Below are 26346 nucleotides of genomic sequence, written 5' to 3'. Positions count from 1 at the left end.
CCTACTATTATTTAACCACATTGATTAAGGCAGCGGCTGTTGGAGCTAATAAAGGAAGTAACTCAGTATTAGGAAGGACTAAAAAACAAAAAAACAAATTTCTTTCAAAAAATGAACCGCAAAAGTTGTCAGAGCACTCGAACAGAAATCGCCTGAAGTAACCATAGCAACAGTGTATGCCGCTAGAGCGCTTTCTCTATCGGGAACAGTAACGTTACCTAATATATGAAACTGAATATGATATATTAAAAAACATATTGCCTCTATTATACTTATTAAAATTGTAATAATTCTTAAAGGGATAGCCTAGTTCACCCACAACTGCAAATTCTTAATTGCTGTTGTTCCACTTTTTACAACGTAAACTCTTAGGAGACTGACACAGCCACACAGGCTAGGCTAGAATTAAATAGTTTAATAAAGTCGTTATTTTGCACACAAAAAGTATTCTCCTCGTTGCTTCATTTAACACTTTAGTTAAGGTTGAACTAGCGATGTTGTAAGTGTTAACTAAATTGCTGTCTGTGGAGAGGTCCGAAGAAGAATGAAGGTCTTACGGGTCTGGATCGACATGAGGGTGAGTAATTAATGACTGGATTTTTTTGTGAACTAAGATGGCGTTAGGGTTATTTGATACACAGAAAAATCCTTTGTACAAGAACGAGAAGATAATAGGTAGACCATCTGAGTATTTCTTCCATAGCCTAAACATTTTTTTTTATACGAGTTGCATAAAGCTTACATAAATTCCAGTTGTTTACACTTTAGCCACTTTAATTGTCCATAGATATGTTGCATTAAAAAAGCTTTTTATCAGCTATTAAAGCTGTTTTGAACTGTGGTGTTACTGAACTTTGAAGGTGCAGTGACATTCATCAGCAGCTGTAGTACACATCAGAATCAAAGCCGTTATCTTGTGGTCCACACTGGTTATGAGGCAAGCAGGCGTAGCAGATGTTGTCCAGGTCTGTCCAGCATTGCTTACAATAGATCACTGTGCAGCCTACAGAACTGCACTCCACAGCCTGGTTCTGCCACACAAACTTATCACATACCCAGCACCGGTGCAGCCTACAGCCCACATGCTTCAGAAGGGCCAAAAGAACCAACAGCACCTGGAAGAGAGGGAGAGTTTGAAGATGTGATCATAAATATATATATATATATATTTTGGAACTCATCAAAAAAGCTAGAGAAGTAAGGTTATTGATGAATGGTGTGATTGTTTTAGTTTGCTTTTCATACAGATAATCTCCCACAAAATATATGCCAGTTTTTATAAGAATTAATCTAACCAAGGCTAATAACAGCGGCCTAATGGGATAGAATCTCACCAGAATTAGTAGGTAATCCGGGAATATTTTGGCTTCAGTTTTTTGAATATTGTGAACTTGGACATTTTAATCCGTTTACATACAGTTTTTCCCCCCCTCAGAAAAACAGATGTGAATGCGATATCAGATGCACCTTTGGTCTCATGCTTTTTTCTCAGATTTGACTGAATATATGACCTACAAATGCATTTTTTTAAATGTATGTGCAAAAAAAAAATGATATGAGAAAATGATAAACAAGATGCAAGCTGAAAATCTGAAACATCGGAACAAAGTTGTTTTCTCTGTAGGGTCCTACGCTGACCTATCATACACACCGTTACAAATGTCTGTTTTTGATATCTCAGCCGATGACGTTGTCTACTGATGAATGAGATTCGTTTCTGGATCTGTAGGTTGTACAGGAACAGGATCCGTCTCTTTTCTCTCTAAAAAAAACAGGGCAGATCAGATTTCGTCCAGCAAAATGCTGTAGATAGATTTCAGATTATTGGAAAAAGACACTACAGTGTTCTCCTGCACGATTATAGATAAAAACACGACAAGTGTGCACCTCTTTATGAATGAGATAATACTTGTGGCACTAGCTGAATCAGGGTTCACAGGGGGCCTGTAATCCTCCTCATGCCTACACGGGCCCACAAAATGCTGCAAATCTAATGCTATTACTTTAAAACCCTCTTATCTTATTAGTGCTTTACCCGCACTCACTAGAGAACACATATTTCACTCAGTATGTGAGAGAAAGTACACATTCTCTCTTTAGACTGCACGCTGCGTATCAGGCGCTTTGAACGTACTGAATCAGGGTATCGGTTACAATCGTGACCAAACCGATTAAATTGCAGATTAACTGAGCCAAGAACCCAAAGGTGCATTACTCATATATTACATATATTACAACGGTGCATAAGTCATCAAAGTTTCTATTTTGTTAGAAATTTGTATTATGCTACACCAATTGCTTTAAAGGTGCCCTGGAATGAAACATTTAATTAACCTTGCCATATTTTAAAGGTCTCATTCTTCCCGATTCCATCTTTCAAACTTTAGTTAGTGTGTAATGTTGCTGTTAGAGCATAAATAATACCTGTAAAATTATAAAGCTCAAAGTTCAATGCAAAGCGAGATATTTTATTTAACAGAAGTTCCCTTTTCAAAGCCTACAGCGAACGGTCGGTTAGGACTACACCCCTGCACTTCCTTCAGGAATGACGTCACTAGAACAGTTTGTTGACTAACCCTCCGCCCAAAAGAACACGCAAAATAGGGGGCGCGGTCTTGTTGCTCTCCCACGTGGAGAAGAGCGCGCATTCAGCGCTTGCATCTCCCCGTTACGGTAAGAGGCGGGACCTTTCCGGGCAAAGTGCGCTAAGCTGCTGTCCAATCACAACACGGGAAGCGCTGGCCCAATCAGAACTCGTTATGTATTTCTAAAGGAGGGACTTCATAGAACAAGGAAATCATCAGGCCGTTTTTAGGACAGAGGAAACAGCGCTGTACAGATAAGTAAATTGTGTGAAAAATACTGTTTTTTTACACGCGAAACATGAACACATGTTATATTGCAGACTGTAAACATAATCAAAGCTTCGAAAACACGCGAAGAACGGGACCTTTAAATAACAAGAGTTCAGTACATGGACATCACATACATTAAGTCTCAAACACCATTGCCTCTTCCTTCATATGTAAATCTTGTTTGTGAAAATCACCACAGAAAAACGATTTTAAAAAGATTTTTTCAACATAACGCCACCTGTGACGCAATCGCTGGGATCCTTAATATGTACGCCCCCACCATTTGCATGTCAGCCCATTTTCCTGCCAGTGTTGTCATAAAATACAACAGTAGATACGTATGTCGATCCCTTTTGACGGTTTGAAATCTAAATTAGCCTATATTTCATAATTAACACAACTCAGAAGCTAACTAAGTTTACTACTACTGTTTAGTTTCTTAAAGATAGCATAAGTTGAAACGATTGACAAGGCTTCTAGTCGATTTCTTAAATAAATATACATTTTTGAGAACTGAAGTATGATTATGATTATGCAGCGGGTGAGTAGTAAACAGGACACTGACTATTTTGAGTGGCTTCTACATTACTTTGTTTGGCTAAATAAATCGACTTTTAAATCAGTACTACTGTCAAACTGTAACGTTACTGTACAAACAACATATTTACGCGCTACCCAGTTCAGTTTGTGATTCAAAGTTGAGAAGCTATCATTGTAAAATCATTGCTGTGACGGATGGTATAGATGTGTTAGCTCTCATTGAGCAGCAGTGCAGTGAAACAGCCAATCAGAGCAGAAATCTGCATTAATATTTCACAAACCTTCCAAATAAGGCAAAAACAGAGCATTACATCCTAGGGATGTAATTTCTAGGGTTGTAAATGGACCGGACAATTTTTTACCTTAAATAAGCCACATACCCTCTATTTAGATATCAGAGAACAATTTAAAATATTGTTTCAAATAATTCTAAGGCACCTTTAAAACATGGGAGATCTGAATTTGTAGTTCTTTTTTGCAATCTGGACCATATTTCATATGAAATGAAAATGCAATGTTTATTTTAATTGGAGAACTGGCGGTAAACAAAAATGACATCAGAGGAAGTAATTTTGCCTATTATTGTGCTTTTTGTTTGTTTCAATTATGCTAGGAGAGACCTTTAGCATTTGTTCAAGACTTCCTGTGCCAAGTGTACAATGACAAAACAACAGCCTGCACAATAATAAATATTCTCTTGCTGAGAGAATTCTTTTGTGAAATGTTTTTGTGCAATGCACAGACTTAAAAGACCATGTACGATTTTTTTATGAATAAATGCAGTGATAAGAACCATTTAGGGGGAAATATAATGATTCATGATACTTTTATAAAATTGTATTTAATTAAAAAAATGAAATCCTTTTTAATAACACATATAATGACGTACATCTACATATGTTAGTACAGTACATCTGTCTGATTATGCAATATTAAACGTGATCAGCATTAGCTGAAAGCAGCAGCACATGCAGAACAGTGACTCTTAAGCTCCTTAGCCAAAGAAAGCATAAGGAGCTTCTGATGTTTATGACTGACCAATATTGTTAATGATAAACTCACTGCCAGGAGTACTGGCTTCTGTCTCTTGATCCAAACAAACACAATTAGTCATTCATATGGTATTGGTCACTGTAGGGTTTGGACTGTGTGACCGAAAGACTGGAGTGTCAGTGAAAATGTGCTACCTGGGCTCACGGGGCAGGTGGTGTTACCTTTGGAAAGTAGAAGGCGGTGATGACCCGGCGTAGACGATTGGTGTATACCTGCAGGCAGCACATGAGGCACATCAGTAATAGGGGAAGGAAGATCCACAAGTAGTTTGACTGGCTCAGAGCATGTGGTTGAGGCAAACAATCTATGCACACATAAACATACACAAGAAAGAATAGCATTTGAAACATACAATAATCATTTAAAACATTATACATATATTTAATGCCAGTTTTGATCAATGTAATGTATCCTTGCTGAATAAAGGAAATAATTTCTAACAATCTAAAAAAAAAAAAAAAATTGTACTGATCCCAAACTTTTGAACATATATAGACACAATAACCGCAAATTTCTGGATCAGGTTACATCATGTTAGTGTTATAAATAGTCCTCTCATCAGCTGTATGTGTGTGTACTTCCGTGTGGTGACCGGACTAGATCAATTTAGACCTATCTGGATAAGACATACAGACACAATCAGAGCTTTTAGTTTAACTCTGATCAGATTAAATAGACGGCCAAACCAAAGACGTCATTTGGCCTCAGGAGAGTCCAACTGAATCATTGAGCCAGTCACAAGTGCATTCACGATCTCTCTAATACTAAAGCTGGTGCATTTCTCTGGCAGTCATGTTTTCAGGACACTAAAGATGATACACAGGGCAACCTTTTGAGCAATGTTGATGACAACCAGGTGAGACACAGGGCCCATGATGAACTTAAGTATCCAGATAGAAATGTGTTGCCCATTCTCAATGGCAAAGTGCCCAAGGAACATTGCTCAGTAACATTGCCCGACAACATTGCTCAAAAAAGTTGCCCTGAAAATCAACGGAATAGAGAATTTCTTTGATAGATTTTTTCATGGAATGAGCAAACAGTTCATTAATTAAAACCCACATTAGCCAAGATCAGTTTGAGAGTGCTGTGGTACATGGGCTGCAACAACAAACAGAGACATTGAGTGATCAGGGACTTGGCAAAACAATATTATATCAATATCTAGGCCATGATCCAATAACATAATAGAAGTAAGTTATTCTAAACTGTGGTGTATTGAGATTATTTTCTTCTAGCTCTTTTTTTCCCTCTTTCATCTGCACTGGGCTTTTGTGCCTGGAGTTATTCTTAGCTTCCTCTCAGTTTGCCACAAATTATGATCATCAAAAGTTGTCATGTAAATTTTTCACTAGAGTTAGGCTTAGAATATCGACAATCAAATAGTAGACAACCTACGCAAGTTGCTTGATTGCACGTCAAGATTGGAGGAGATGTTGAAGGCACCAATGGTTTTCCGCAGAAGTCTGGCTAACATGGAATCTCCACCGATTACAATGTCTGCATGTTGAACACCTTCAGAAGCAGAGATAAAGATAGATAATCTACTGTAGTGTAAATGCACGATAATACCTTTAATCTTGAAGGAAAACCCTGCTCATGCATATATACAAGTCTGTATTTGTGCTCACTAGTAACCGAGTATGTGGTGAAAGTGTGTCTTCGGATGAGGTCAAAAACGTTATACAGGATTCCATCAACAGCCAGCAGAACACACACAAACAGAGCCAGAGATGCAACTTGCAGAAAGCCCACAATCTGCATGAGAGTTATTGTTTCAGAATTAAAATCAACTTATTATAAAATACTGTACATAAATACTTTATTGCTTGCAAAGATAACTACAAGTCAGCCATTATTTCCCTGAAAAGCACCAAAAATTTGGCTCTGTGGCACCAAAACATTGATCTATTTCTTTAAGGGTCCTCACCAACCAACTCAGTTTGGGCGGAAATTATCTGTTTGAAAAGCCTGTTTGAAAGTATGACATTAGCAATTCTGTTTGGTGCCATTAGAAAAACAGAAATGGCACACTTCACCTTTAACTGTATTCCATTATAAATACACAACCTGACCATCAGCACAAGGATTAAATGCTGAACACAGGGACCGTAATAGCATACAGCCCAAAAAAAGTACCACAGGCATGAGCTCGCTTGGGTGGATAGATAAGCTCCGTGGGTTGATCAAACTCTCTTGCTCTGCTTTCTTCAGTGGCAGCAAATGCCTCTTCCCCTAAAACAGAAGCTGAAATTAGTAACCATAGATATGATTGTGCAAGTGTATGTTTAAGATTTTAACTTACAGCTCTTATTCTGCGAGCATCAATCTGTCTGAAGTAAGTAGTTATGTAGACATTGTCAAAGTGAATGTCTCTGCAAAATTGACGAACATATCCAAACGCTCTGAAAACGAAACAAACATGTTTTTAATTGGACTTTGATTAATATATAAAGTATTCATTTACATAATGAATGTATATCTTTCATATTTTATAATGTATTTATACACAAGTTTAAGTATTCAGTAGATGCATCATCCAAAAACACAATGCGAATGAAGGAGTGAGAACTTACGAGGTGAACACCGTGATGAAGGTGAATGAGAGAAGAAAGTTAATCACCCCAGCTATTTTCTCAGCAATCACTATTTTCTCCTGAAACACACGGCTCAGCTCCTTAGAGAAATTCTGGAGGACGTTCACTCCCAACACTGACTGCTGCTCCAAATTCTTAAAAACAAGAATGTTTTTATTTATTATGTAAGGCTGGAAAAGCTAGTAGATGCTGGAAATGTCTAATCGCTCTGAGAAAACAAAGGAAATTAGCATCTGAACTCATTCATACAGTTAGAGTCTCTGTCCGAGACGACATCACACTGAGTGAACCATCTATGAATGACTCTAATTTACATGCCTTTTCTTTCACATGAAACTTCCCCCAAACTACTGCTCCCCCAAACTTGAGATCACCTGAAATGCACCAGAAATCTCTTTGTTACAATGTCAATCCTCACAATGCAGTATTATATGTGTTTGATATCATTTGAAATGTCTCAGTGCGACTGGTACAAATATCTCAACACCACAGAAGTAAACTAGAACATCATGAATGTTTTAAGGGTTTAAAGATATCTTTCCTTGGTGTATGGTGGGTGTGGCTTTCAGCCATTTGGCCTCTCTTCTAATCAAGTCTATAGAACTTGATCAATGCAAATTCCTATTGTGATGGGTATGTATCTGGTTCTGGGTATTTAAGGAAATGTTGCAAAGAGCTCAGGGCTCGATACTGTACTCAGGTCAGCCCGTAATGCTGGACGTTTTAACCCATGCAGCATTATGTAACCTTGATAAGTCCGGTATACATCTCATTCTTTACTTTAGGGTATTTGATGTGAAGTATACCTTTGAATTGATTATGTAATTGGCGTTATACATTTACCTGATTGTTAATAAATTGTTATACTTTGATTGATTCTGACTTGCTCTGGAATTATTCAGGTTATGAACGGACATAATTTCAACAAAGGGTTAAATGGAATAATTAAATGTGTAGTTAAACTATTAAATATAAATGACCAAATAACCAATTGGCATTCTAACCCAAATTCTAAATTATGATTAAATGGAGTCAGATTAACGAGGAATTGGAATAAAATCCCCTTTTTCCCCGCTGAAAAGACGAACACGCAGCGACCTTCACCCGCCGATCGTTGGCCTTCATTGGGACGATTTGGGCGGCCTTACAATTATTATTCATAGGTAGCGTAGGCAATGTTTTTCATTAACAATCTTTGTTATACTGTTTGAAATTCGCTTCACATTCTGATAGAAATCAATAATAGAAGTGGAAGTTTCCTTCTATTTATTTTTTAGTTTATATCACACCTCAGGCCAGACTGCACAATGCACACTGGATCGGCGACAGTGGATTTTTACACTGCATGACTTTACATTAGAAAGAATCGTCGACATATCTGGTCCGCAAACTATGTTTTATAACCAAACACGCAAGATGTGACAAAGAAACAGTTTGTGCCTCAGGGTTCTGGAAATGTTATTAAAAATGATAGCCGGCAGAAAGTTTGTGATCCAAACTGTTTGTGCACTAATTTGCAGCAAAAAGTAGAAAAAAGTTCAGGTCGAGATATTTAGCATGACAAATATCTCTGGGCTCTCATAACACCTGAGCAGTGCCACAGACTGATCGACTCCATGGCACGCCGCATTGCTGCAGTAATTCAGGCAAAAGGAGCCCCAACTAAGTATTGAGTGCTGTACATGCTCATACTTTTCATGTTCACACTTTTCAGTTGGCCAAGAGTTCTAAAAATCCTTTCTTTGTATTGGTCTTAACTCAAGTAATATTCAAATTTTCTGAGATACTGAATTTGGGATTTTCCTAAGTTGTCAGTTATAATCATCAAAATTAAAATAAATAAACATTGAAATATATCAGTCTGTGTGTAATGAATTAATATAATATACAAGTTTCACTTTTTGAATGGAATTAGTGAAATAAATAAACGTTTTGATATTCTAATTATATGACCAGCACCTGTATAATATTCTGTGCAGAATTCAAATGGATCCGATGCGTTTTGTGATCCATGCCTGTGCTATCGTGTCTCTGGACTGGCTCTGCTGCAGTTTGCGTGACTTCATTTGCTGTCTGCATGACTGATTCGTTCACTATACCCTATATAGTGCTCTATGTCCCATTCACTATGTAGAAAATAGTAAATGTGTGACCAAATTACCAATTTTAGCCACAGCTTCAGCATCTATTTATAATGTAGGAGGCTTTAGATTGATCATTGATCCATATTGGCGGTTTTGAATTTGAAATTTTTTAATGCTTATCTAAATGTGAATGTTGTAATTGTTTTGGAGCACACTAGCTTAAAGATAACAGTAAGATTAACATATTCATACTAAAAGACAAAAACATTTATGATGTATGGGTAGTTTAAGATTTAAAAATGTCAACATTTCATGGTGACTTTTTTACCTTTTTATATTAAAACTCAAGCTATACCTTAAGCACTAGATTGGTGGTGAAGTGTTCTGCAAGCCTGTTGATCGAGTCATTTAGTTTGTCGAAGGTCTGACCAAAGTTTCCCTCAACTGGAATCTTCTCTGTGCACCATGGTGTCATCACTGAGAGAAAAAAAAACCCTTAATAAACCGGAGATCCTGATTGCTTACTTTTAAGATCAGATGCAACACGCAAAACTTACCTCTCATGATATTACAAAGAAAGTGGAATTGCATAGGTATGCAGAGGAAGTGATTTATAAGAGGGGCTTGAATGGTTTTCATACACTCTTCCCATTTCATACTGAACCAATCCTGACATCGTCTAATTCCCTGCTGCACCACATCTGTTACACACAACATCATTTAGACAAAGCTAATCTTAAAACCTCAATCATATACAGTCAATAATAACTTGTTTTCTTTTCGTTTACACTCACAGTCACAACGTGATCTAGTCTTCTCTACATACTCCTCCTGAGTGCTGTTGGCCGTATGTACGGACTCCTTACCAAGAGAGTCATACCCATACCGACCCATTACCTCATCGCGAATCTTCTGGAATGTTTTGCTCACATTTTGAGACTCTTTTTCAAATTCCTCACTGTCACTCTGAGAAGAAGCAAGTTTGTGGGACAGATTTCCATGAATCGTATCAGCAAATTGTATATTCACACCCAGTTTCAAGACTCACCACTATCTCCTTCACTACTTGCACGTAAGGCTCTGTCAGCATTCTCCACATCACCTTGCTGTGTGTGATCTGCAGGTCTATGTGACAGCCCATGGAGGACGCCACATCCTGAACATTACGCTGGATGTTTGCAATGGGGCCTGATGGGAAGAACACGGGTGACGGGTCAAAAAATGAAGAAAGCTCATGAGTGTCTACGTTTGAGATCTGTGCTTTGTATTGTCATAGTCAGTCACAAATTGTTATATTCCTGTTCCTAGGATTTTTACCTTGGTAAAGTCCATGCAGCACAAAAACCATCAGAAATGTCCGACCTTGAGATCCAATCATACTAGGAAACATCAGGAGCACGGAGCAGCGAAACAGCGAGGAAAAAATGCCTCCAAGAGTACATAGACCTACACAAACACACCATATAGCACATAGCACAAAGAAACCTGTAAGTTAGAAAAAAAACATATGCCACCTCAAGCAAAATATCATAATTTTTTTTTTTTATATGACTGAATAAAACTGATTATATTAGATGATACCATTTTAAGGATCAAATGTTTACTTTCTGCAGTGTACTTGCCTACAAACACACATCCAACAACAACACGTTGTACTGCTGTCATGGCAATATTGTGCATGAGTCCAAAAAACAACCCTTAAAAACAGGTTAAGATGTGATTAGCATCACATGTCAGTTATAAAATTCATGAAATAATTATTTATACTCAACCACTTAAAAGTTTGGGATCAGAAAGACTTCTTAAAGGGATACTTCACCGCTTTTTCATATTAAACTATGTTATTCCCTTAACTAAAACTAGATGATACGGATGATACCTATCTTGTCTCAGTGCATGCAAAAATCCTCCGTCGCATCTCCCCCTCCCTCTCTCATTTCTGTCAATAGGGGGGAGGGGGAGATGTGAGGAAGGATCAGCCGCGACTTTTTAGTTGGGGGCATACATATAAATGATCCCCAACGATTGCGGCACGGTTGGGTTTATGTTGAGAATCACTTATTTTTCCATGGTGTTTTTCATTTACGAGATTTACAGAGGAGACAATGGTGTTTGAGACTCACAGTATGTGATGTCCATGTACTGAACTCTTATCATTTCACTATGGCAAGGTTAATTCAATTTTTCATTCTAGGGCACCTTTAAGGGAATAACATAGTTTAATATGAAAAAGCAGTGAAGTATCCCTTTAAGAATTTAAATTCAGCAAGTATGCATTGCATTTAAAAAGTAAGAGTAAAGATGTTTATAATGTTACAAAATATTTCAATTTCAAATAAATGTTCTTTTGAACTTTCTGTTTGTCAAATAATTATATTTTAAAACAGTATTTTAAACTGATATTTTACTGTACTTTTGATTAAATAAATGCAGCCTTAGTAAAGCATAAGAGACTCTAGGCTAGTGTATATCAGGCTTTCCAGTTACTTACCCACACCACTCAAAGTTCCAAAAACAGCACCCGTGAGACGTCGGACCATAGGAAACTCTGACAGCGGGCCGAACAGGAACCTATGAACTCCAGCTGGCAGAATATGCTTACATACCTGCTCCAAAGCTGCAAATTCAACAAAGTGTAATATATGCTGGACATCTAACGTTACTAACAGATTTAAGTTGTTATCTAAAGATAAACACACCTGAGTGGGGTGTTTTACATCTGGTTTCCCCAAAACAATCCATTGCTGGTTTAGTGTTCACTGCTAGTGCATAAAGAACACCGCAAAAGAAAGCTGTTTTAAAAGATGCAACGAGTCGGTTAGAATGAGCCATTATGGATTTGGTGTAAACACAGCCTAACTTACAGTTTTTGACAGGACAATGTACTAATATGTTTATTTGAATGGGCCCTAGACCACCGTGGACCTGTACCTGTATAAAAGTGAAACTTTTATGAAAAAAGTAACGTTAGTATATTTTGCACTTAAGAGCGAGCTCTACTGGCGACAGGTAACGTTAACGTAACGTAACGTACGTTAGGCCTAAGTTAACGTTAAATCTAATAAAAGCGATGGTTTGGGTTTAATCCGAATTCATCTTTTTCTTTTTAAATCGCTAACTTAAGCATCTAATAAAATGATTCCTTTTTTATTATTATTATTAATTGTACTTACTTTCTCTCCAGGATGACTCCAAAGGAACCTTTTTTAAAGTCTCTCGGTAGGAAAATCTCGCTTTTGCGCCGTAGCTCGGCGACGCGTCAGTTGAAGCGCAGCATTTCTGGGTTTACTCTGGGTCTATTCATCGCATCAGTTTACGGTATGACAGCGCTGTTTATCCAGAACCACGACCTCTGGTTCTGTGTCATCTCTACTGGCATCCTCGCCGCTTTTGCGGGGTTTGGAACGGGTCTCTCCGACCGCGTGCGGACCAACGTCATGCTGATGATCCCAATGCTGTGCTCGAGTAACTAAACACCTCTTTCAAAAACATGTTTGACATGTTAATTAACATTATGAAGGGTATAGGGGCAGATATAAGGGAGACCGGGGCTATTTGTCACGTTTACTCCAGTTATTTTTAATCAATGTCAATGTCTGTGTAAACACAGAAATTATGAATATTTTTTCTGTTACTGTCCATGGGAAAAATGTTAGGCCTACAGTTAGTTGAACTCCCACTTGACATTTTGATCTATATAATAGAGGATGTCACATTGGGAGAACATGCCATTAAACACCCTAGTAGCCTATGAGCTTTTCAGCTAAATTTTATTTTTAACAATATCAAAACATTGAATGTAAAATATGAACGATTTTGAAATATTCCCTTGCACTGACAACACATTTTGAGTTTTTTTGTACTATATAGTAGGGAACTATTTGATTTTCACAGCGGTAGTCTCCTCTAAATCTCCTTTGAATTAACTTTGAAAGTACTGTTAAATCATATGTATTATCAATAGTTTATCACCTGTCAGTTTTCCCTATTGTATTGCTCATATAACACTTCTCTCACACATTTTTGATGTTGTTGTTTTTAAGTCAGGGGTAAAAATTTCCTTCTTTTCCTCATCTGTACATTGGTTATCCATGGCCCTGTGAGCAACACAATGGAGAATGTTGAACGGGCCGCAGATAGCGTGATCTGTGGTTCAGAACTTGCTATGAATCAGACCCAACAACTCCTGCAGCGTGCCGCCAACCCACTGCTACGTGAGTCTATCTGCAAGATCACCATGTCAGTATCAACAATCCACCTCTTTCAAAAACACCAACATCTGCTCAAAACAAAATAGTGAGACCATTTTGAAATTCATTACATAATCACTTGAAGAGATCATGTGAACATTCATCCTTACCTTTGTTCTATGAAACATAGATGTCTCAGTATTTATTTATTTATTTGTTGTTCATAATATGTGGTCCAGTGTTAGGCAATCCATTGACATTCACTATGTGGACAAAATCAGTTCTTCAAAATGTGTTTTACAGAAGAAAAAAGTTTTTTTTTATATAAAAGACTGATATTATGATACATAATAATAATACAAATAATAATTATTATAATATAGTTGTATGTTGTACATATTTCTGTTTTGATATTCTGCAAATGGTTTTGTTTAGCGGCCCTGAGTAAGATTAAGGAGATGGCGAGGAATGCTTACTCAATGGCAGGCCGAGCACAAAAACTCATCAGAGCCCTGACGGAATCTGTGCGGCATGTCGGTGAGTGAATTAATTGACCAAACATCCGGTGAATGGATCTGGGCCTATGCCTTTTATTTGTTTACTGAGGTTTGATCTTAAGTCTCTCTGTTTCCTTTTCAGCTCGTATTCTAAGAAACGTACTGCACTTCTTGGCAGATATTGGTGATGTGTGTAATGACAAGCTTGGTCTGCCGTATCAGAAGTGCACTAGGCTGTTTGATGAAGCCCGTGAGAACTGCATGGAGCTGCTCTCTGTGTTCTCGTTCCTCTGCCACCTCCTAGATGGATTCCAGCCTCTTTGCGGGCTCGCACGCGGTGCGTCTCTGGCATATGATTAGTCCCTCGAAAGCCCTGTCATTACACTCTTTACAGGAAGCCATATAGCCACAGCTCACTGATTCCTTACTGCATTATTTTATGCATCACAGTGATTCAGTTTTATTATATTTCAGTGTATTCTGCTGTTGCAGACACTGTGATAAATGGTTCCTGTGACACAGGCTTCTAAGTACTGTTAATCTCACATGCTCAATATATACCAAGTTTATTTACAATATGTGTTCTTGTGGGAGCAGTTTGTCACGTTTTAAGTACCCTAAATGTTACAGTATGAAGCGGGGTGGTTGTGTTCCCATGTGTATGCATCTCTCACATTATTCAACAGGCTGACAGCAAATCCAAACATAACCTCTAGCACTAAAATTAATTCCATACAGCCTTATTGAGCAGAGTTCTGCCATTTAGAGCAGTTCGTTTGTGCTTAATTGACTTCTAATAACTGCATGCTTTTACTAAAAATATTTATTAAAGAAGATAAAATTAAAAGAAGATGCTTTTTTAATTTTTTATAATGGACTTTTGTCTAGTGGGACAGCTATTTTGCATCTTGCCTTCATATATTGCTGAACACATAAAGACTGCTTTGGCTTCTCGTAAGTAAAATTCACCTTCTGAGATTCATCTATCTTAAACATTATTTTAAAGTGATTTATTGGCATGCAGTGATGAGTGATTCATCAAAACCTTCAGTTCAGAAAAATACTTTTTTATTTAAGTTATTCTCATTTTTGTTGTTTTTACCTCTAGCAACAATTGCAGCATTCAATCGAATGAAAAAAGAATTTGAATTCAACATTTCTACCTCCATCAACTTTGATCTGCTTCTGAACAACAGTCAGTCCATGCAGGATGCTGCTCAGGAGATCATGGAGGAGGTATCTGAACAGCTGGTCCTCCTCCAGGAGCTCAAGGGCCTACTTGCATACATGGGGTTCTTCCTGCTCCTCTTGATGTATCTCCAGTATGTATTTCCTCTTAAAGACTTAAAAACTTGCGATAGTCAATAAATAACACACATTTAGATATATTCATGTCAGTACTGTCATGGAATTATTTTTTAATAACAAAGTCTGTTTGTTTTTTCAGAACTGAATAAAGGTTATTAAGTTTGTAGTCCTAAAACTTTAAGAGAATAAGGATTTGAGAGCCACAAGTTGGCGTCTTCTGTTCAGAACGTGTAAAATAAATGAACAACTATAGTAATAATATCAAAAACAATAATTATTATATCAATAATTATTATTTTTTATTATAAATACTAATATTTCATTATTGTTATTAATAATGCATCAGGCATAACATAATGACCATGTTGGTCCTCCCGTTGGTATTGCTGCCAAATCAGCTCTGACCTGTTGAGACATGGACTCCACTAGAACCGTGAAAGTGTGCTATGGTATCTGGCACCAATATGTTGGCAGCAGATCCTTTAAGTCCTGTATGTTGTGAGGTGGGGACTCCATGGATCGGGACTTGTATGTTCAGCACATCCCACAGATGACTGATTGGATTGAGATCTGGGGAATTTGGAGGCCAAGTCAACATCTCAAAATCGTTGTTGTGCTCCTCAAACCAGTCCTGAACCATTTTTGCTTTGTGGCAGGGTCCATTATCCTGTTGAAAGAGGGAATACTGTTTCCATGAAAGGGTGTAGATGATCTGCAACAATGCTTAGGTAGGTGGTATGTGTCAAAGTAACATTCACATGAATGGCAGGACCCAAGGTTTCCCAGGAGAACATTGCCCAAAGCATCACACTGTCTCCACTGGCTTGCCTTGAATCGAATGTGCATCCTGGTGCCATGTGTTCCCCAGGTAAGCGACGCACACGCACCCGGCTATCCACGTAATGTAAAAGAAAAAATTATTAAACCAACCCCTGCTCCGTGGTCCAGCTCTGATGCTCACACTGTTGACATTTGGCCGGTGGACGGGTCAGGGCAACCTGACGGGTCTGCAGCTATACAGCCCTATATATAATAAAACTGCGATGCACTGTGTATTCTGACACCTTTCTAACAGAAGCAGCATTAACTACTTGAGCAATTTGAGATACAGTAGCTTGTCTGTTTCATCGGAACACACAGGCCAGTCTTTCCTCCCCATGTGCATCAAAGAGCCTTGGCAGCCAATGACCCTGTTGCCGGTTCACCACAGATCCTTCCTTGAACCTCTTTTGACAGATACTGACCACTGCAGACTGGGAACACCCCACAAGAGCTGCAGTTTTGGAGATGGTGTCGTCTTGCCACCACAATTTGGCCCTTGTCAAACAAACTTGCTCAAATCCTTACGTTTACCCATTGTTCCTGCTTCTAACACATCAACTTTGAGTTGTGTTCACTTGCTGCCTAATATATCCCACCCACTAACAGGTGCCGAGATGAAGAGATAATCATGTTATTCACTTCACCTGTCAGCAATCACAATGGTATGCCTGATCAGTGTATAATAACTAAAGACAGTACTTTAATATTATATTTATAATAATATTAATAACTATAAGTATTATTATAATTTAAATAAATTGTAAACAAAATGTAATGCATATTAATACTAATAGTATAATTATAATAACTATTAATTTTATTATTATTATAAATATCAATAGGCCTACATCATTGTTCATATTTTAGATTTTTTTTTATTATTTCTATTGAATACCAAGCACAATGCAACATAATTTATAATAAATTATAATAATGATGCATATGTTAAAATTTAACAAATCTGACATTGTATTGTTTTCATAATATGCTCAGAATCATCTTATTTTGGGGTCCTTGACTTAAAAAAAAATTGAAAAATATAACCATCTATATTTGTGTAATGCTCAATTGTCTTTTTATGTGTTTGTGAACAGGGCCGTTCTTTACAAAAATCATTACCTTCATAATGATGAATTTGAGAACATCTACATAACTGACCAGTTCATTGAGCTGGACAGGAAGTGCTCCAGACAGGGCAAAGCAGCAGTACTTCCCCTCAGCCACAGAGAAACTCTTACCTACATCAGGCCCTGTGAGTGTATACTTATTTGAACAGCTTTTGCGTGTATGTGTCTGTTAGCAGATAGATGGTGTAGTAGGGTGAAGGATCAATAGGAAGGAAGAAAGGAAAGAATGTTCATAGAGATTTAGATAAGTGTACAGAGCTGAAAGAAGTGGAGGGGTTCAAAAATGTGGAGGAGGACCCTGAGCTGAGATAGATTAACAAGGAAAGATGAGAAAAAGTTCACAAGGGAAAGGTCATCAACAAGTACCAGAAAGCAGGCGATGTTTCACACTCAGAGAGACAGGACATGTCAAAAGGTCAAACTGCTGTAGTAAAGTAAACTGCTCTAGGAAACTTCTGCTGATTGAAAATGGGTTGCACGTTTGTTCTGGGAAAAACAACAACTAACTTTTTCTGTCAAAGGTTGACCATCCAAATCAAACTATACGGTACTTTGGCATATTAAGCTGCAAAAAATCACTATTGTTCAAAAGATACAGTAAAAGCAATAATAATGTAAAATACATGTTTGCTATTTTAATACATTTTAAAATGTAATTTATTTCTGGATGGTAAAGTTGAATTTTCAGTCTTTAGTGACGTATGATCCTTCAGAAATCATTCTAATATGCTTATTTGGTGCTCAAGAAACATTTCTTATTATTATCGATTTTGAATTTATTATTATTTGATGTGCTGCTTAATATTTTAGATTATGTTAACATTCATTGAGGAGCTGGGCTCTGAAGCAAAACCAGCTGCAAAACCCAAGTATCTAGCACCCAGTGATACTCCCATACACATTAAACTGTAGAATTAAACTTTATTAGCACCACAGAGATACACATTTCTGGCTAAGATGAGGGATGTGTCTGAAATAGCATACTCTTTTGAGTAGGTACTTATTTTGAACAACCATTAAAAGTATGTTCTATATAGTTTGAATGTAATCCAGACGTGAATGTGAATTGAAATGTGAATATAATATACATTAAATGTAAATTGAATTAAATGTGAACTGAATTGAAATGTGAATGGAATTGAATTGAATATGAATTGAAAAGTGTAAGGCCACCCAAATCGTCCTAATGGAGGTTAACAATGGCGGGTGAAGGTCGCTGTGCATTCGGTCTTTTCAGACGGGCAAAGGATTTAATTCCAATTCCTCTTTATCTGACTCCATTTAATCACAATTTCAAATTTATGTTAGAATGCCAAATGGTTATTTTATCATTTATATTTAATAGTTTAACCCTTTGTTGAAATTATACCCGTTCATAACCTGAATAATTCCAGAGCAAGTCAGATTCAATCAAAGTGTAACAATTTATTAACATTTAGGTAAATGTATAATGCCAATTACATAATCAATTCAAAGCCTAATCCATATAACATCAAATACTCTGAAGTAAAGAATGAAATATATTCCTGACTTCTGAAAATTACATAATGCTGGGTTATCTTTAACGTCCAGCATTACGGACTGACCTGTTTATAGTAGAGCCCTGCTGGTCTCTTTGCAACATTCCTTTAAATACCCAGATCAAGACAGTTTTTAAAATGTAAACACGAGTTTACAATGGGAATTTGCATTATTCAAGTCCTATAGGCTTGTATTGATGAAAGACCAAATGGCTGAAAGCCACACCCATCATACTAAGGCAAGATATCTCTAAACTCTTAAAACCTTTATGTTCTAGTTAACTTCTGTGAAGATGAGATATTTGTACCAGTCGCACTGAGACATTTCAAATAATATCAAACGCATATAATAATGTATTGTGAGGATTGCTATTGTACCAAAGATATTTTGGGTGTTTTTTCAGTGCTCTTAGCATGAGGGGAAGTAGGAGTTGGGCGAGAGGGGGTCAACAGAGAAAGATGTAGATTAGCTGATACTGAGGTGAGACTTTCGTCTCCAGTGGTGTGTGAGGGACAGTTTAGATGTTAATTTCCTTTGTTTTCTCAGGGATTGCCTGTTCCTCGATTAGACATTTCGGCATCTGCTAGTTTTTTCCAGTCTTACAAAAAATGAATTGAATTTGAATTCAAAATCTATTCACATTTCCATTCAAAATCGATTCACATTTCAACTCACATTCGATTCAATTTGCATTCAATTCACATTTCATTTCACATTCGATTTGATTCAATTCATATTAATTTCACATTCGATTTAATTCACATTTGATTCTCATTTGATCTTTCAATGCATATGATAATTCATACTCAGAAAGTAGAACTAAAATGACATTCATTACAAGATGATTAGTTAAAACATTTCAAATTGCCCCTGCAGACTATTTTTCCAGTCATGAATTTTGTCATTGAGGATTTATTTAAAGTGTTGTCTCATCTTGTGAACCCAATCTCGTCTCATCTCGTAAGCTAAGTGTCTAGTGTAGTCATAGTACCTACAAAAGAGTATGCTTTTTCAGATGCAGCCCTTGTCTTAGCCAGATGTGTGTATCTCTGTGGAGCTGATAAAGTTTAATTTTACAGTTTATTCTATTAATTCTATTATACCGGTACCACATTTGCCATGTTGTCATTATCATGTGAACTACCAGTATCAGTTAGGTCACTTCACTGCCATTCACAAATCATCTCTAGTGCCCTCATGGGATAGTAAAATGTCCATTGTATGCACACTTTATATTCGCACCAGAAGAAATAGGCTATCCGGGTACTTTTTCCCTACTCTTTTATGAGTACTGTGAATTCGGACATACTTATTTTGTCACTGTTTTTTAATAATTCATTACATTTATATAGCGCTTTTTTAGGCACTCAAAGTGCTTTACATAGAAGGGGGAATCTCCTCAACCACCACCAATGTGCAGCATCCACTTGGTTGATGCGATGGCAGCCATATTGCGCCAGAACGGCCACCACACACCAGCTGTTTGGTGAAGAGGAGACCAAATGATGAAGCCAATCAGGATATGGGGATTAAGGAGGCCATGATGGACAGAGGCCAATGGGCAAATTTGGCCAGGATGCCGGGGTTAGGGGTACTCGCCCCTAATTTTTTTAACGACCACAGAGAGTCGGGACCTCGGTTTAACGTCTCATCCGAAGGACGGTGCTCTTTGACAGCACAGTGTCCCCATTACTATACTGGGGTGTTAGGACCTACACAGACCACAGGGTGAGCACCCCCTGCTGGCCTCACTAACACCTCTACCAGGCAGCAGCAACCTAGTTAGTCTCCCATCGAGGTACTGACCAGGCTCCGCCCTGCTTAGCTTCAGTGGGAAACCAGTCTTGGGCTGCAGGGTGATATGGCTGCTGGTTTTTGCCTACTACAGGTCCTTCTAAAAAAATTTGCATATTGTGATAAAGTTCATTACTTTCCATAATGTAATGATAAAAATTTAACTTTCGTATATTTTAGATTCATTGCACAGCAACTGAAATATTTCAGGTCTTTTATTGTTTTAATACTGATGATTTTGGCATACATACATCTCAAAAAATTTGCATATTTCATCCGACCAATAAAAGAAAAGTGTTTTTAATACAAAATAAGTCAACCTTCAAATAATTATGATCAGTTATGCACTCAATACTTGGTCGGGAATCCTTTTGCAGAAATGACTGCTTCAATGCAGCGTGGCATGGAGGCAATCAGCCCGTGGCACTGCTGAGGTGTTATGGAGGCCCAGGATGCTTCGATAGCGGCCTTAAGTTTGTTTAGAGAAGCTTTTCATGATATGCTAATTTTTTGAGATCATCAGTATTAAAACAATAAAAGACCTGAAATATTTCAGTTGGTGTCCAATGAATCTAAAATATATGAAAGTTTAATTTTTATCATTACATTATGGAAAATAATGAACTTTATCACAATATGCTATTTTTTTGAGAAGGACCTGTATATAGTAAGGAAGTATGTGATTTCAAAATCAACCCTAGACTGACTCGAATAATGACTCTCATGTCTTTAATCAGGCTCTCTGTATCTGACTGCGAGAGAGAGACGGGCTATGGCAGGTCAGATGTTGTCTTTGTTCAGGTGTATGGTCATGACAGTCATACTGATAGCTGTTGACCTCATGGTGTTCTGGGTGTTTGAGCTAGTACACCACCAGGCCCAGGGTGAAATCGTGGCCCAAGGTACACAAAATTAAAACCACAGCATTGGTTTGCTTATTTTCTATATCTACACCGATCAGACATAAAATTATGAAAAGGTAAAGTGAATAACATGATTATCTCTTCATCTCGGCACCTGTTAGTGGGTGGGATATATTAGGCAGCAAGGAAACATTTTGTCCTCAAAGTTGATGTGTTAGAAGCAGGAAAAATGGGTAAGTGTAAGGATAAGAGTGAGTCTAACAAGGGCCAAATTGTGATTGCTAGACGACAGAGCATCTCCAAAACGGAAGTTCTTTTGGGGTGTTTGTGGTCTGCATTGATCAGTATCTATCAAAAGTGGTCCAAGGAAGGAACAGGGTCATGGGCAGCCACGGCTCATTAATGCACATAGGGAGTGAAGGCTGGCCCATATGGTCTAAAAAAAGACAAGCTATTGTAGCTCAAATTACTCAAAGTTAATGCTGGTTCTGATAGAAAGTTGTCAGTGCATTCAACATAGTTACAGTCAAAATACACAGTGCATTGCAGTTTGTTGTGTATGGGGCTGCATAGCCACAGACAAGTCGGTTTGCCAATGCTGACCCGTGTTCACCGTCCAGATTACCTACCTTGGGCATGTGAGTATCAGAACTGGACCATGGAGCAATGGAAGAAGGTGGTTAGCAACTTTGTTGGTTGCAAATTGCCAACCAACTAAGTTGCTAACAGGTTAGCAACTATGGTTTTGGGAAATACACCACTGATGAGTCACACATGAGTTTCTTTTTCATCATGTGTATGGACAGGTGCATTTGGATCGCTAACCTGTGGAACACATGGCTCCAGGATGCACTATGAGAACAGGAGCACAGGAACTCCTTGTCTCCAGCCCCAGTAACACATCCAAAACAAATGAGCCTAAGAAAGGATGTAACACCATGTACTCTTTCATGGAAACAGTATTCCCTGGTGGCTGTGGCCTCTTTCAACAGGATAATGTGCCCTGCCACAAAGCAAAAATTGTTCAGGAATGGTTTGAGGAGCACGACAACGAGTCTGAGGTGTTGACTTGGCCTCCAAATTCCCCAGATCAAGCATTTATGGGATGTGCTAAACATACAAGTCCAATTCATTGAGGCCCCACCTCGTAACTTACAGGACTTAAAGCATCTGCTGCAAACATCTTGTTGCCAGAGACACTACAGCACAGCTTCAGGGGTCTAGTGTAGTCTTGATGGGTCCGAGTGTTTTAAACGCAAACCAACACAATATTAGGAATGTCATAATGTTATGTCTGATCGGTGTATATCCTTCTAACATATTCTGCTATATATTTTCAGTATTTTATTATTTTTTAGTGATATTTATTATCATGATTTTTGTTTACCTCCAGCTCCTGTAGTGGTTGCAGTACAAGTGAATGGATCTGGTTATGCCTCAGATATCTTTAGGGACATTGCAGCCTCATTTGACATCCTGCAGAAAGGAAACATCACTGTGCTTAGCAAGAAATGTCTCATGAATCCCTTGGAGCCAGACTACATGAGATACCTTCTCATTGGTACAAGTACATTTAGACATTCGTACAAATAACATACATTATAACAATATTCTATTGTTTTACAGTGACTCCTAGTGGTCAACACTGGAACAGAAGATGGAACATTTCACCAGTCAAAAAGTTTCATATTTACTCACAAAATGTGCTTTTGACTCCCTTGTGGTTGTTCTTGTTTAAGGCTTAGTTTGATGTAATAAGTATAATCTCACTGGATGCAGTTGTAACAATAAAATGCTTATTTTATTAGTAAAAATACAAAGCAGTTAATGCAAAAATAAAGCTAAGCTAAAATCGCTAAAATTTTAGCTCCAACATTGATCAAACTGAGTTGAGACCCACTGGTTTTGAGCTTAATTATAGAGGGTGCTTCTCAATGCTCAAATTGATGCTTTCTCATTTTCTTGCTCCTCCTTCCTCCAGCCCGTGACCCGGAAACAGATCGTACTCAGCAATCTTGAAGGGCATATCAGTTCTCTAATTGCACCGCGAGGAATGAGGAGCAAGGAAGCTTCCTGAGTTGTCATGAGTGAAAGGGTGTATCCTACCCTCGCATCCTAAGGGCCAAGACACAAGGAACGGAAACGAGGATGCACAAATAAGAAATGAGAAGCACCCAGAGCTTTAAGCGTAGCTGATTTAAAGTATTTTTGCATTTACTGCTTTGTATTGTAACCAGTAAACAGCAATATTGGAGATGGTGTCAAGCATCCCTTTATAGTGTATCAGCTCACCTTTAGGGTTAATTCTGGCATTATCTGAGGAGTGCTTTACTCCTTATACCAGAGGTGCCCTTTGCTGTTCGTGGAGATCTAACTGACAGAGTTCAGATCCAACCCTGATCCAACACACCAGTCTGTTATTATAAGTGCTTGTGAAAATCTTAATTAGCTGGTTCAGTTGTATTTGATCAGGACTGAAGCTGAACTGAACTGGAAGATATATCTCCAGGAGGAGGATTAGGCATCCCTGCCTTATATTTTTTGTGGAATTCCAATTTCATTTCATTCATCAACTCCTTTGTCATATAAGCCAGTCTTCCTTCTGTCAGCGTCTGTACCTCACGTCTAATATGACGGATGTCCTTCCTCTGTTGCCTATGCTGTTGTTTTCTTGCACTCTTCTTCTTGCTCACTCAATGTAGTCTTTGTTAGCCGTATCTCTGCTTGTGGTTTTATCATCTTCCCTTCAACGCTGTGTGTCCTCTCACTAACCTTTGTGGTCGGTTGCATGAATTTTCTTTCCTAATTTTATCATGTTCTACATCATAAAAAAGGAAGTCAACTTTGTTTATACTCTACATCAAGATCATTTAAGTATTGGTGTTACTTTTTTAAGCAAATAGCATCCAAGCATCTTTTTATAGCATTAGTATAAAGTGAAAAAAATAACATTTCTTTAAAACAGCAAAATGGCATTTCTTATTTCTTACTTCTATTTGGTTATATGCCTGACTTTTGTCTTCCCTCCAAACAAAGGTGTTCTTTATGGCTTCACACTGTTTATTGTGATAGCTGGCGGCTACGTCAAACGTTTAAAGAGGTTTGTGTGTGCCAGGTACCATCCTGAAAGAGAGAAAGTAAGAATGTTTTCTAGCACAATTACCATGAAAAATAACCTTTCCTATTCACATATATAAAATATATTTACTAAGCTGGTTGCCTTTCAAATGCATTTAAACAGTTTTTTAATCTATAATGAGAATTATGTCTCATGCAGGAGAAAAACACAGTACTTGTTTGCAGATGTGGCTTGCAAAGAGTCAATGACTGAACTATTTTACTTTCAGTTTGCTTTTATGAGTAGTTTATACTAAATGTGTGAATGTTGCAGAAGAGGATCCAGTACCTCCACGGGCGTATTCTCAATCAGCGTGGGTCTTTAGGAAAAGCCCTACTGAGGGCAGTAAAACGAAACAAGGTGGACCAGCAAAATGATGGCATTATACGAACACTGGCCAAACAGTGAGTATAAACTGCTATTAAAATAACTACAACAGATGTAACACTTTGCTATCACAGAAAAAAATTAAAATCAATATATTATTTTAAATTGTAATAACATTTTACAGTCTTGCAATCAAATAAATGCAGCCTTGGTGAGCATAAGAGAACACAAATCTTCGGAATCACAAATCTTACAGACCACATGCTTTTTGAATGGTAGTTATCTATTAGATATAATCTGAAGGTTAATGTAAACACTCCCTCAGTAAAGATTTAAATGTCTCCTCCAAAAATAGGGTTTAAAATGACTATTAAATAAAGTCATGGTGAAAAATGAAATTAGTTCTCACCTTTTTGCAGCTTGCCAGGGGGTGTCATCATAGCCAGGCTCCTGGATATCGATAAAGAATCATGCATGGCCTGTGGGAAAGTGTTGGAGACGAGAGGTCATGATGATGAAGTGCATATCTGCCCTACCCCTCGCTGCACAGGTTGGTTTTCTTACTTTAGAGAAATTATTGATATTTAAAATGAATATTGAAAATTTTCAAGAAAGAGAAAAAGACTGTTAGACCAACCTGCTGGGCAAATGTATTTTCTTTCACAGGCCGTTACTGCTCGCCGTGCTTCAGACTGATGGGGAACCTCTGTGCTATCTGCATGGGACCGCTCACGTTTCAAGAGGAGCAAGAGCTGTAAGTCCATGACAGAACAATGATTGACACCTATGATAGCACAATGATAGCACAATTTTGTATGTGTTTCCCACAAATTAAGGGCAGAAGCATCATAGTTTGTGGTATTGAACTGCTTAATATGAACTGCTGGTTTTATATAAAACCTGGAAGATTTAACCAGAAGAATTAATTGTTCAGATTAGCTTTTATTTGTGCCATTTTTAAAATGGACAGTTCTATACATATAGGCTTGTGAGTTTCAGAGACTCCAGCGATGAGGAGCAAGCTGGTTTATGGGAGGCCTCTGTAACATCACAGCATAGTGGCCAGGGCACTGAGATGACGGAAGTAATGATCAGGTGTGTTTGCGGAGTTATTGAGCAGCATTGTCAAACATTTTTGAGTTATAAATATGAAGAGGGCAAATTAGCAGCGCAATAATCACTTTTCATGTTTTGTATACCTGTTTCAGTATTACCAATCAGGATCACTCTGTGTGTCTCAATGGACAATCTAGTCATCAAAATATGGTTGTCAATAACAGAGTTTGAGGCCACAGCTTCTTTATGTTTTAGCAAATGTTGTTTTCTGTGATGTTTAATAAATGTATGTTAAACTAGGAGCAGTATGAATAATTTAATTGAATTTAATTAAATTAAATGTTGAAAATAATTGAATTTGTTTGTTTGTTTGTTTGTTTGTTTTTACTTTGGTATGTATACGTGATGAAACAAAAAAAATATTTTACAAATGTTACCTCATGTAATCTCATCACATCTGTCACAATGCGGTTGGTCTGGTTACATTGCTTACATTGTTGTCGAAAGAATGTCAAATATGAGACGGAGTCTCTGGAAAACAAATTTCTCAAAATACTCGAGCCATTTAAATGTTGCTTTTTGTCTTTTTTATAT

General features: G+C 37.6%; 2 protein-coding genes across 7 annotated transcripts; one reads left to right on the top strand and one right to left on the bottom strand.

Moving 5' to 3' along the window:
• Positions 1 to 113: 113 nt before the first annotated feature.
• dcst1 (DC-STAMP domain containing 1) lies at positions 114 to 12434 on the bottom strand. Of its 6 annotated transcripts, none has more exons than XM_067448556.1 (17): positions 12303 to 12434; positions 11829 to 11921; positions 11621 to 11746; positions 10752 to 10826; positions 10447 to 10575; positions 10178 to 10317; positions 9924 to 10095; positions 9687 to 9830; positions 9485 to 9606; positions 7025 to 7179; positions 6754 to 6853; positions 6588 to 6683; positions 6080 to 6206; positions 5847 to 5963; positions 4610 to 4752; positions 1652 to 1762; positions 117 to 1115 (listed from the first exon to the last, which is right to left on the bottom strand). In XM_067448556.1, the coding sequence occupies exons 2-17, from the start codon at positions 11869 to 11871 to the stop codon at positions 876 to 878; spliced, it is 2040 nt and encodes a 679-aa protein (XP_067304657.1). In that variant the 5' UTR covers positions 11872 to 11921; positions 12303 to 12434; the 3' UTR covers positions 117 to 875. The 6 variants fall into 6 exon arrangements, with proteins under 6 accessions (XP_067304658.1, XP_067304661.1, XP_067304657.1 ...); XM_067448558.1 differs by having other exon boundaries at positions 981 to 1115; positions 5843 to 5963; XM_067448561.1 differs by having other exon boundaries at positions 981 to 1115; positions 4610 to 4660; positions 5843 to 5963.
• dcst2 (DC-STAMP domain containing 2) lies at positions 12315 to 25994 on the top strand. Its single transcript, XM_067448562.1, has 15 exons — positions 12315 to 12594; positions 13173 to 13343; positions 13755 to 13856; positions 13959 to 14153; positions 14705 to 14770; positions 14925 to 15138; positions 17041 to 17198; positions 21126 to 21290; positions 22645 to 22812; positions 24288 to 24388; positions 24643 to 24773; positions 25116 to 25246; positions 25363 to 25450; positions 25696 to 25791; positions 25905 to 25994. Exons 1-15 carry the CDS (start codon positions 12315 to 12317, stop codon positions 25981 to 25983), a joined length of 2145 nt encoding a protein of 714 aa, XP_067304663.1. The 3' UTR covers positions 25984 to 25994.
• The last annotated feature ends 352 nt before the right edge of the window (positions 25995 to 26346 follow it).

The sequence above is a fragment of the Pseudorasbora parva genome, chromosome 7 (genome assembly GCF_024679245.1).
Source record: "Pseudorasbora parva isolate DD20220531a chromosome 7, ASM2467924v1, whole genome shotgun sequence".
Taxonomy (NCBI): Eukaryota; Metazoa; Chordata; class Actinopteri; order Cypriniformes; family Gobionidae; genus Pseudorasbora; species Pseudorasbora parva.
Note: the sequence above shows the minus strand (reverse complement) of the source record. Positions and strands in the feature narration are given on the sequence as shown.

Excerpts from the sequence above, each read along its gene's own strand:
- dcst1 (XM_067448556.1), bottom strand. The coding sequence starts at position 11,871 with ATGGATTGTTTTGGGGAAACCAGATGTAAAACACCCCACTCAG. Across the intron at positions 9,831-9,923 it reads GACTAGATCACGTTGTGACT|ATGTGGTGCAGCAGGGAATT; the intron begins GTGAGTGTAAAC and ends TGTGTGTAACAG. Across the intron at positions 7,180-9,484 it reads CCACCAATCTAGTGCTTAAG|AATTTGGAGCAGCAGTCAGT; the intron begins GTATAGCTTGAG and ends CTTGTTTTTAAG.
- dcst2 (XM_067448562.1), top strand. The coding sequence starts at position 12,315 with ATGACTCCAAAGGAACCTTTTTTAAAGTCTCTCGGTAGGAAAATCTCG. Across the intron at positions 12,595-13,172 it reads GATCCCAATGCTGTGCTCGA|TCAGGGGTAAAAATTTCCTT; the intron begins GTAACTAAACAC and ends GTTGTTTTTAAG. Across the intron at positions 21,291-22,644 it reads GGGTGAAATCGTGGCCCAAG|CTCCTGTAGTGGTTGCAGTA; the intron begins GTACACAAAATT and ends GTTTACCTCCAG.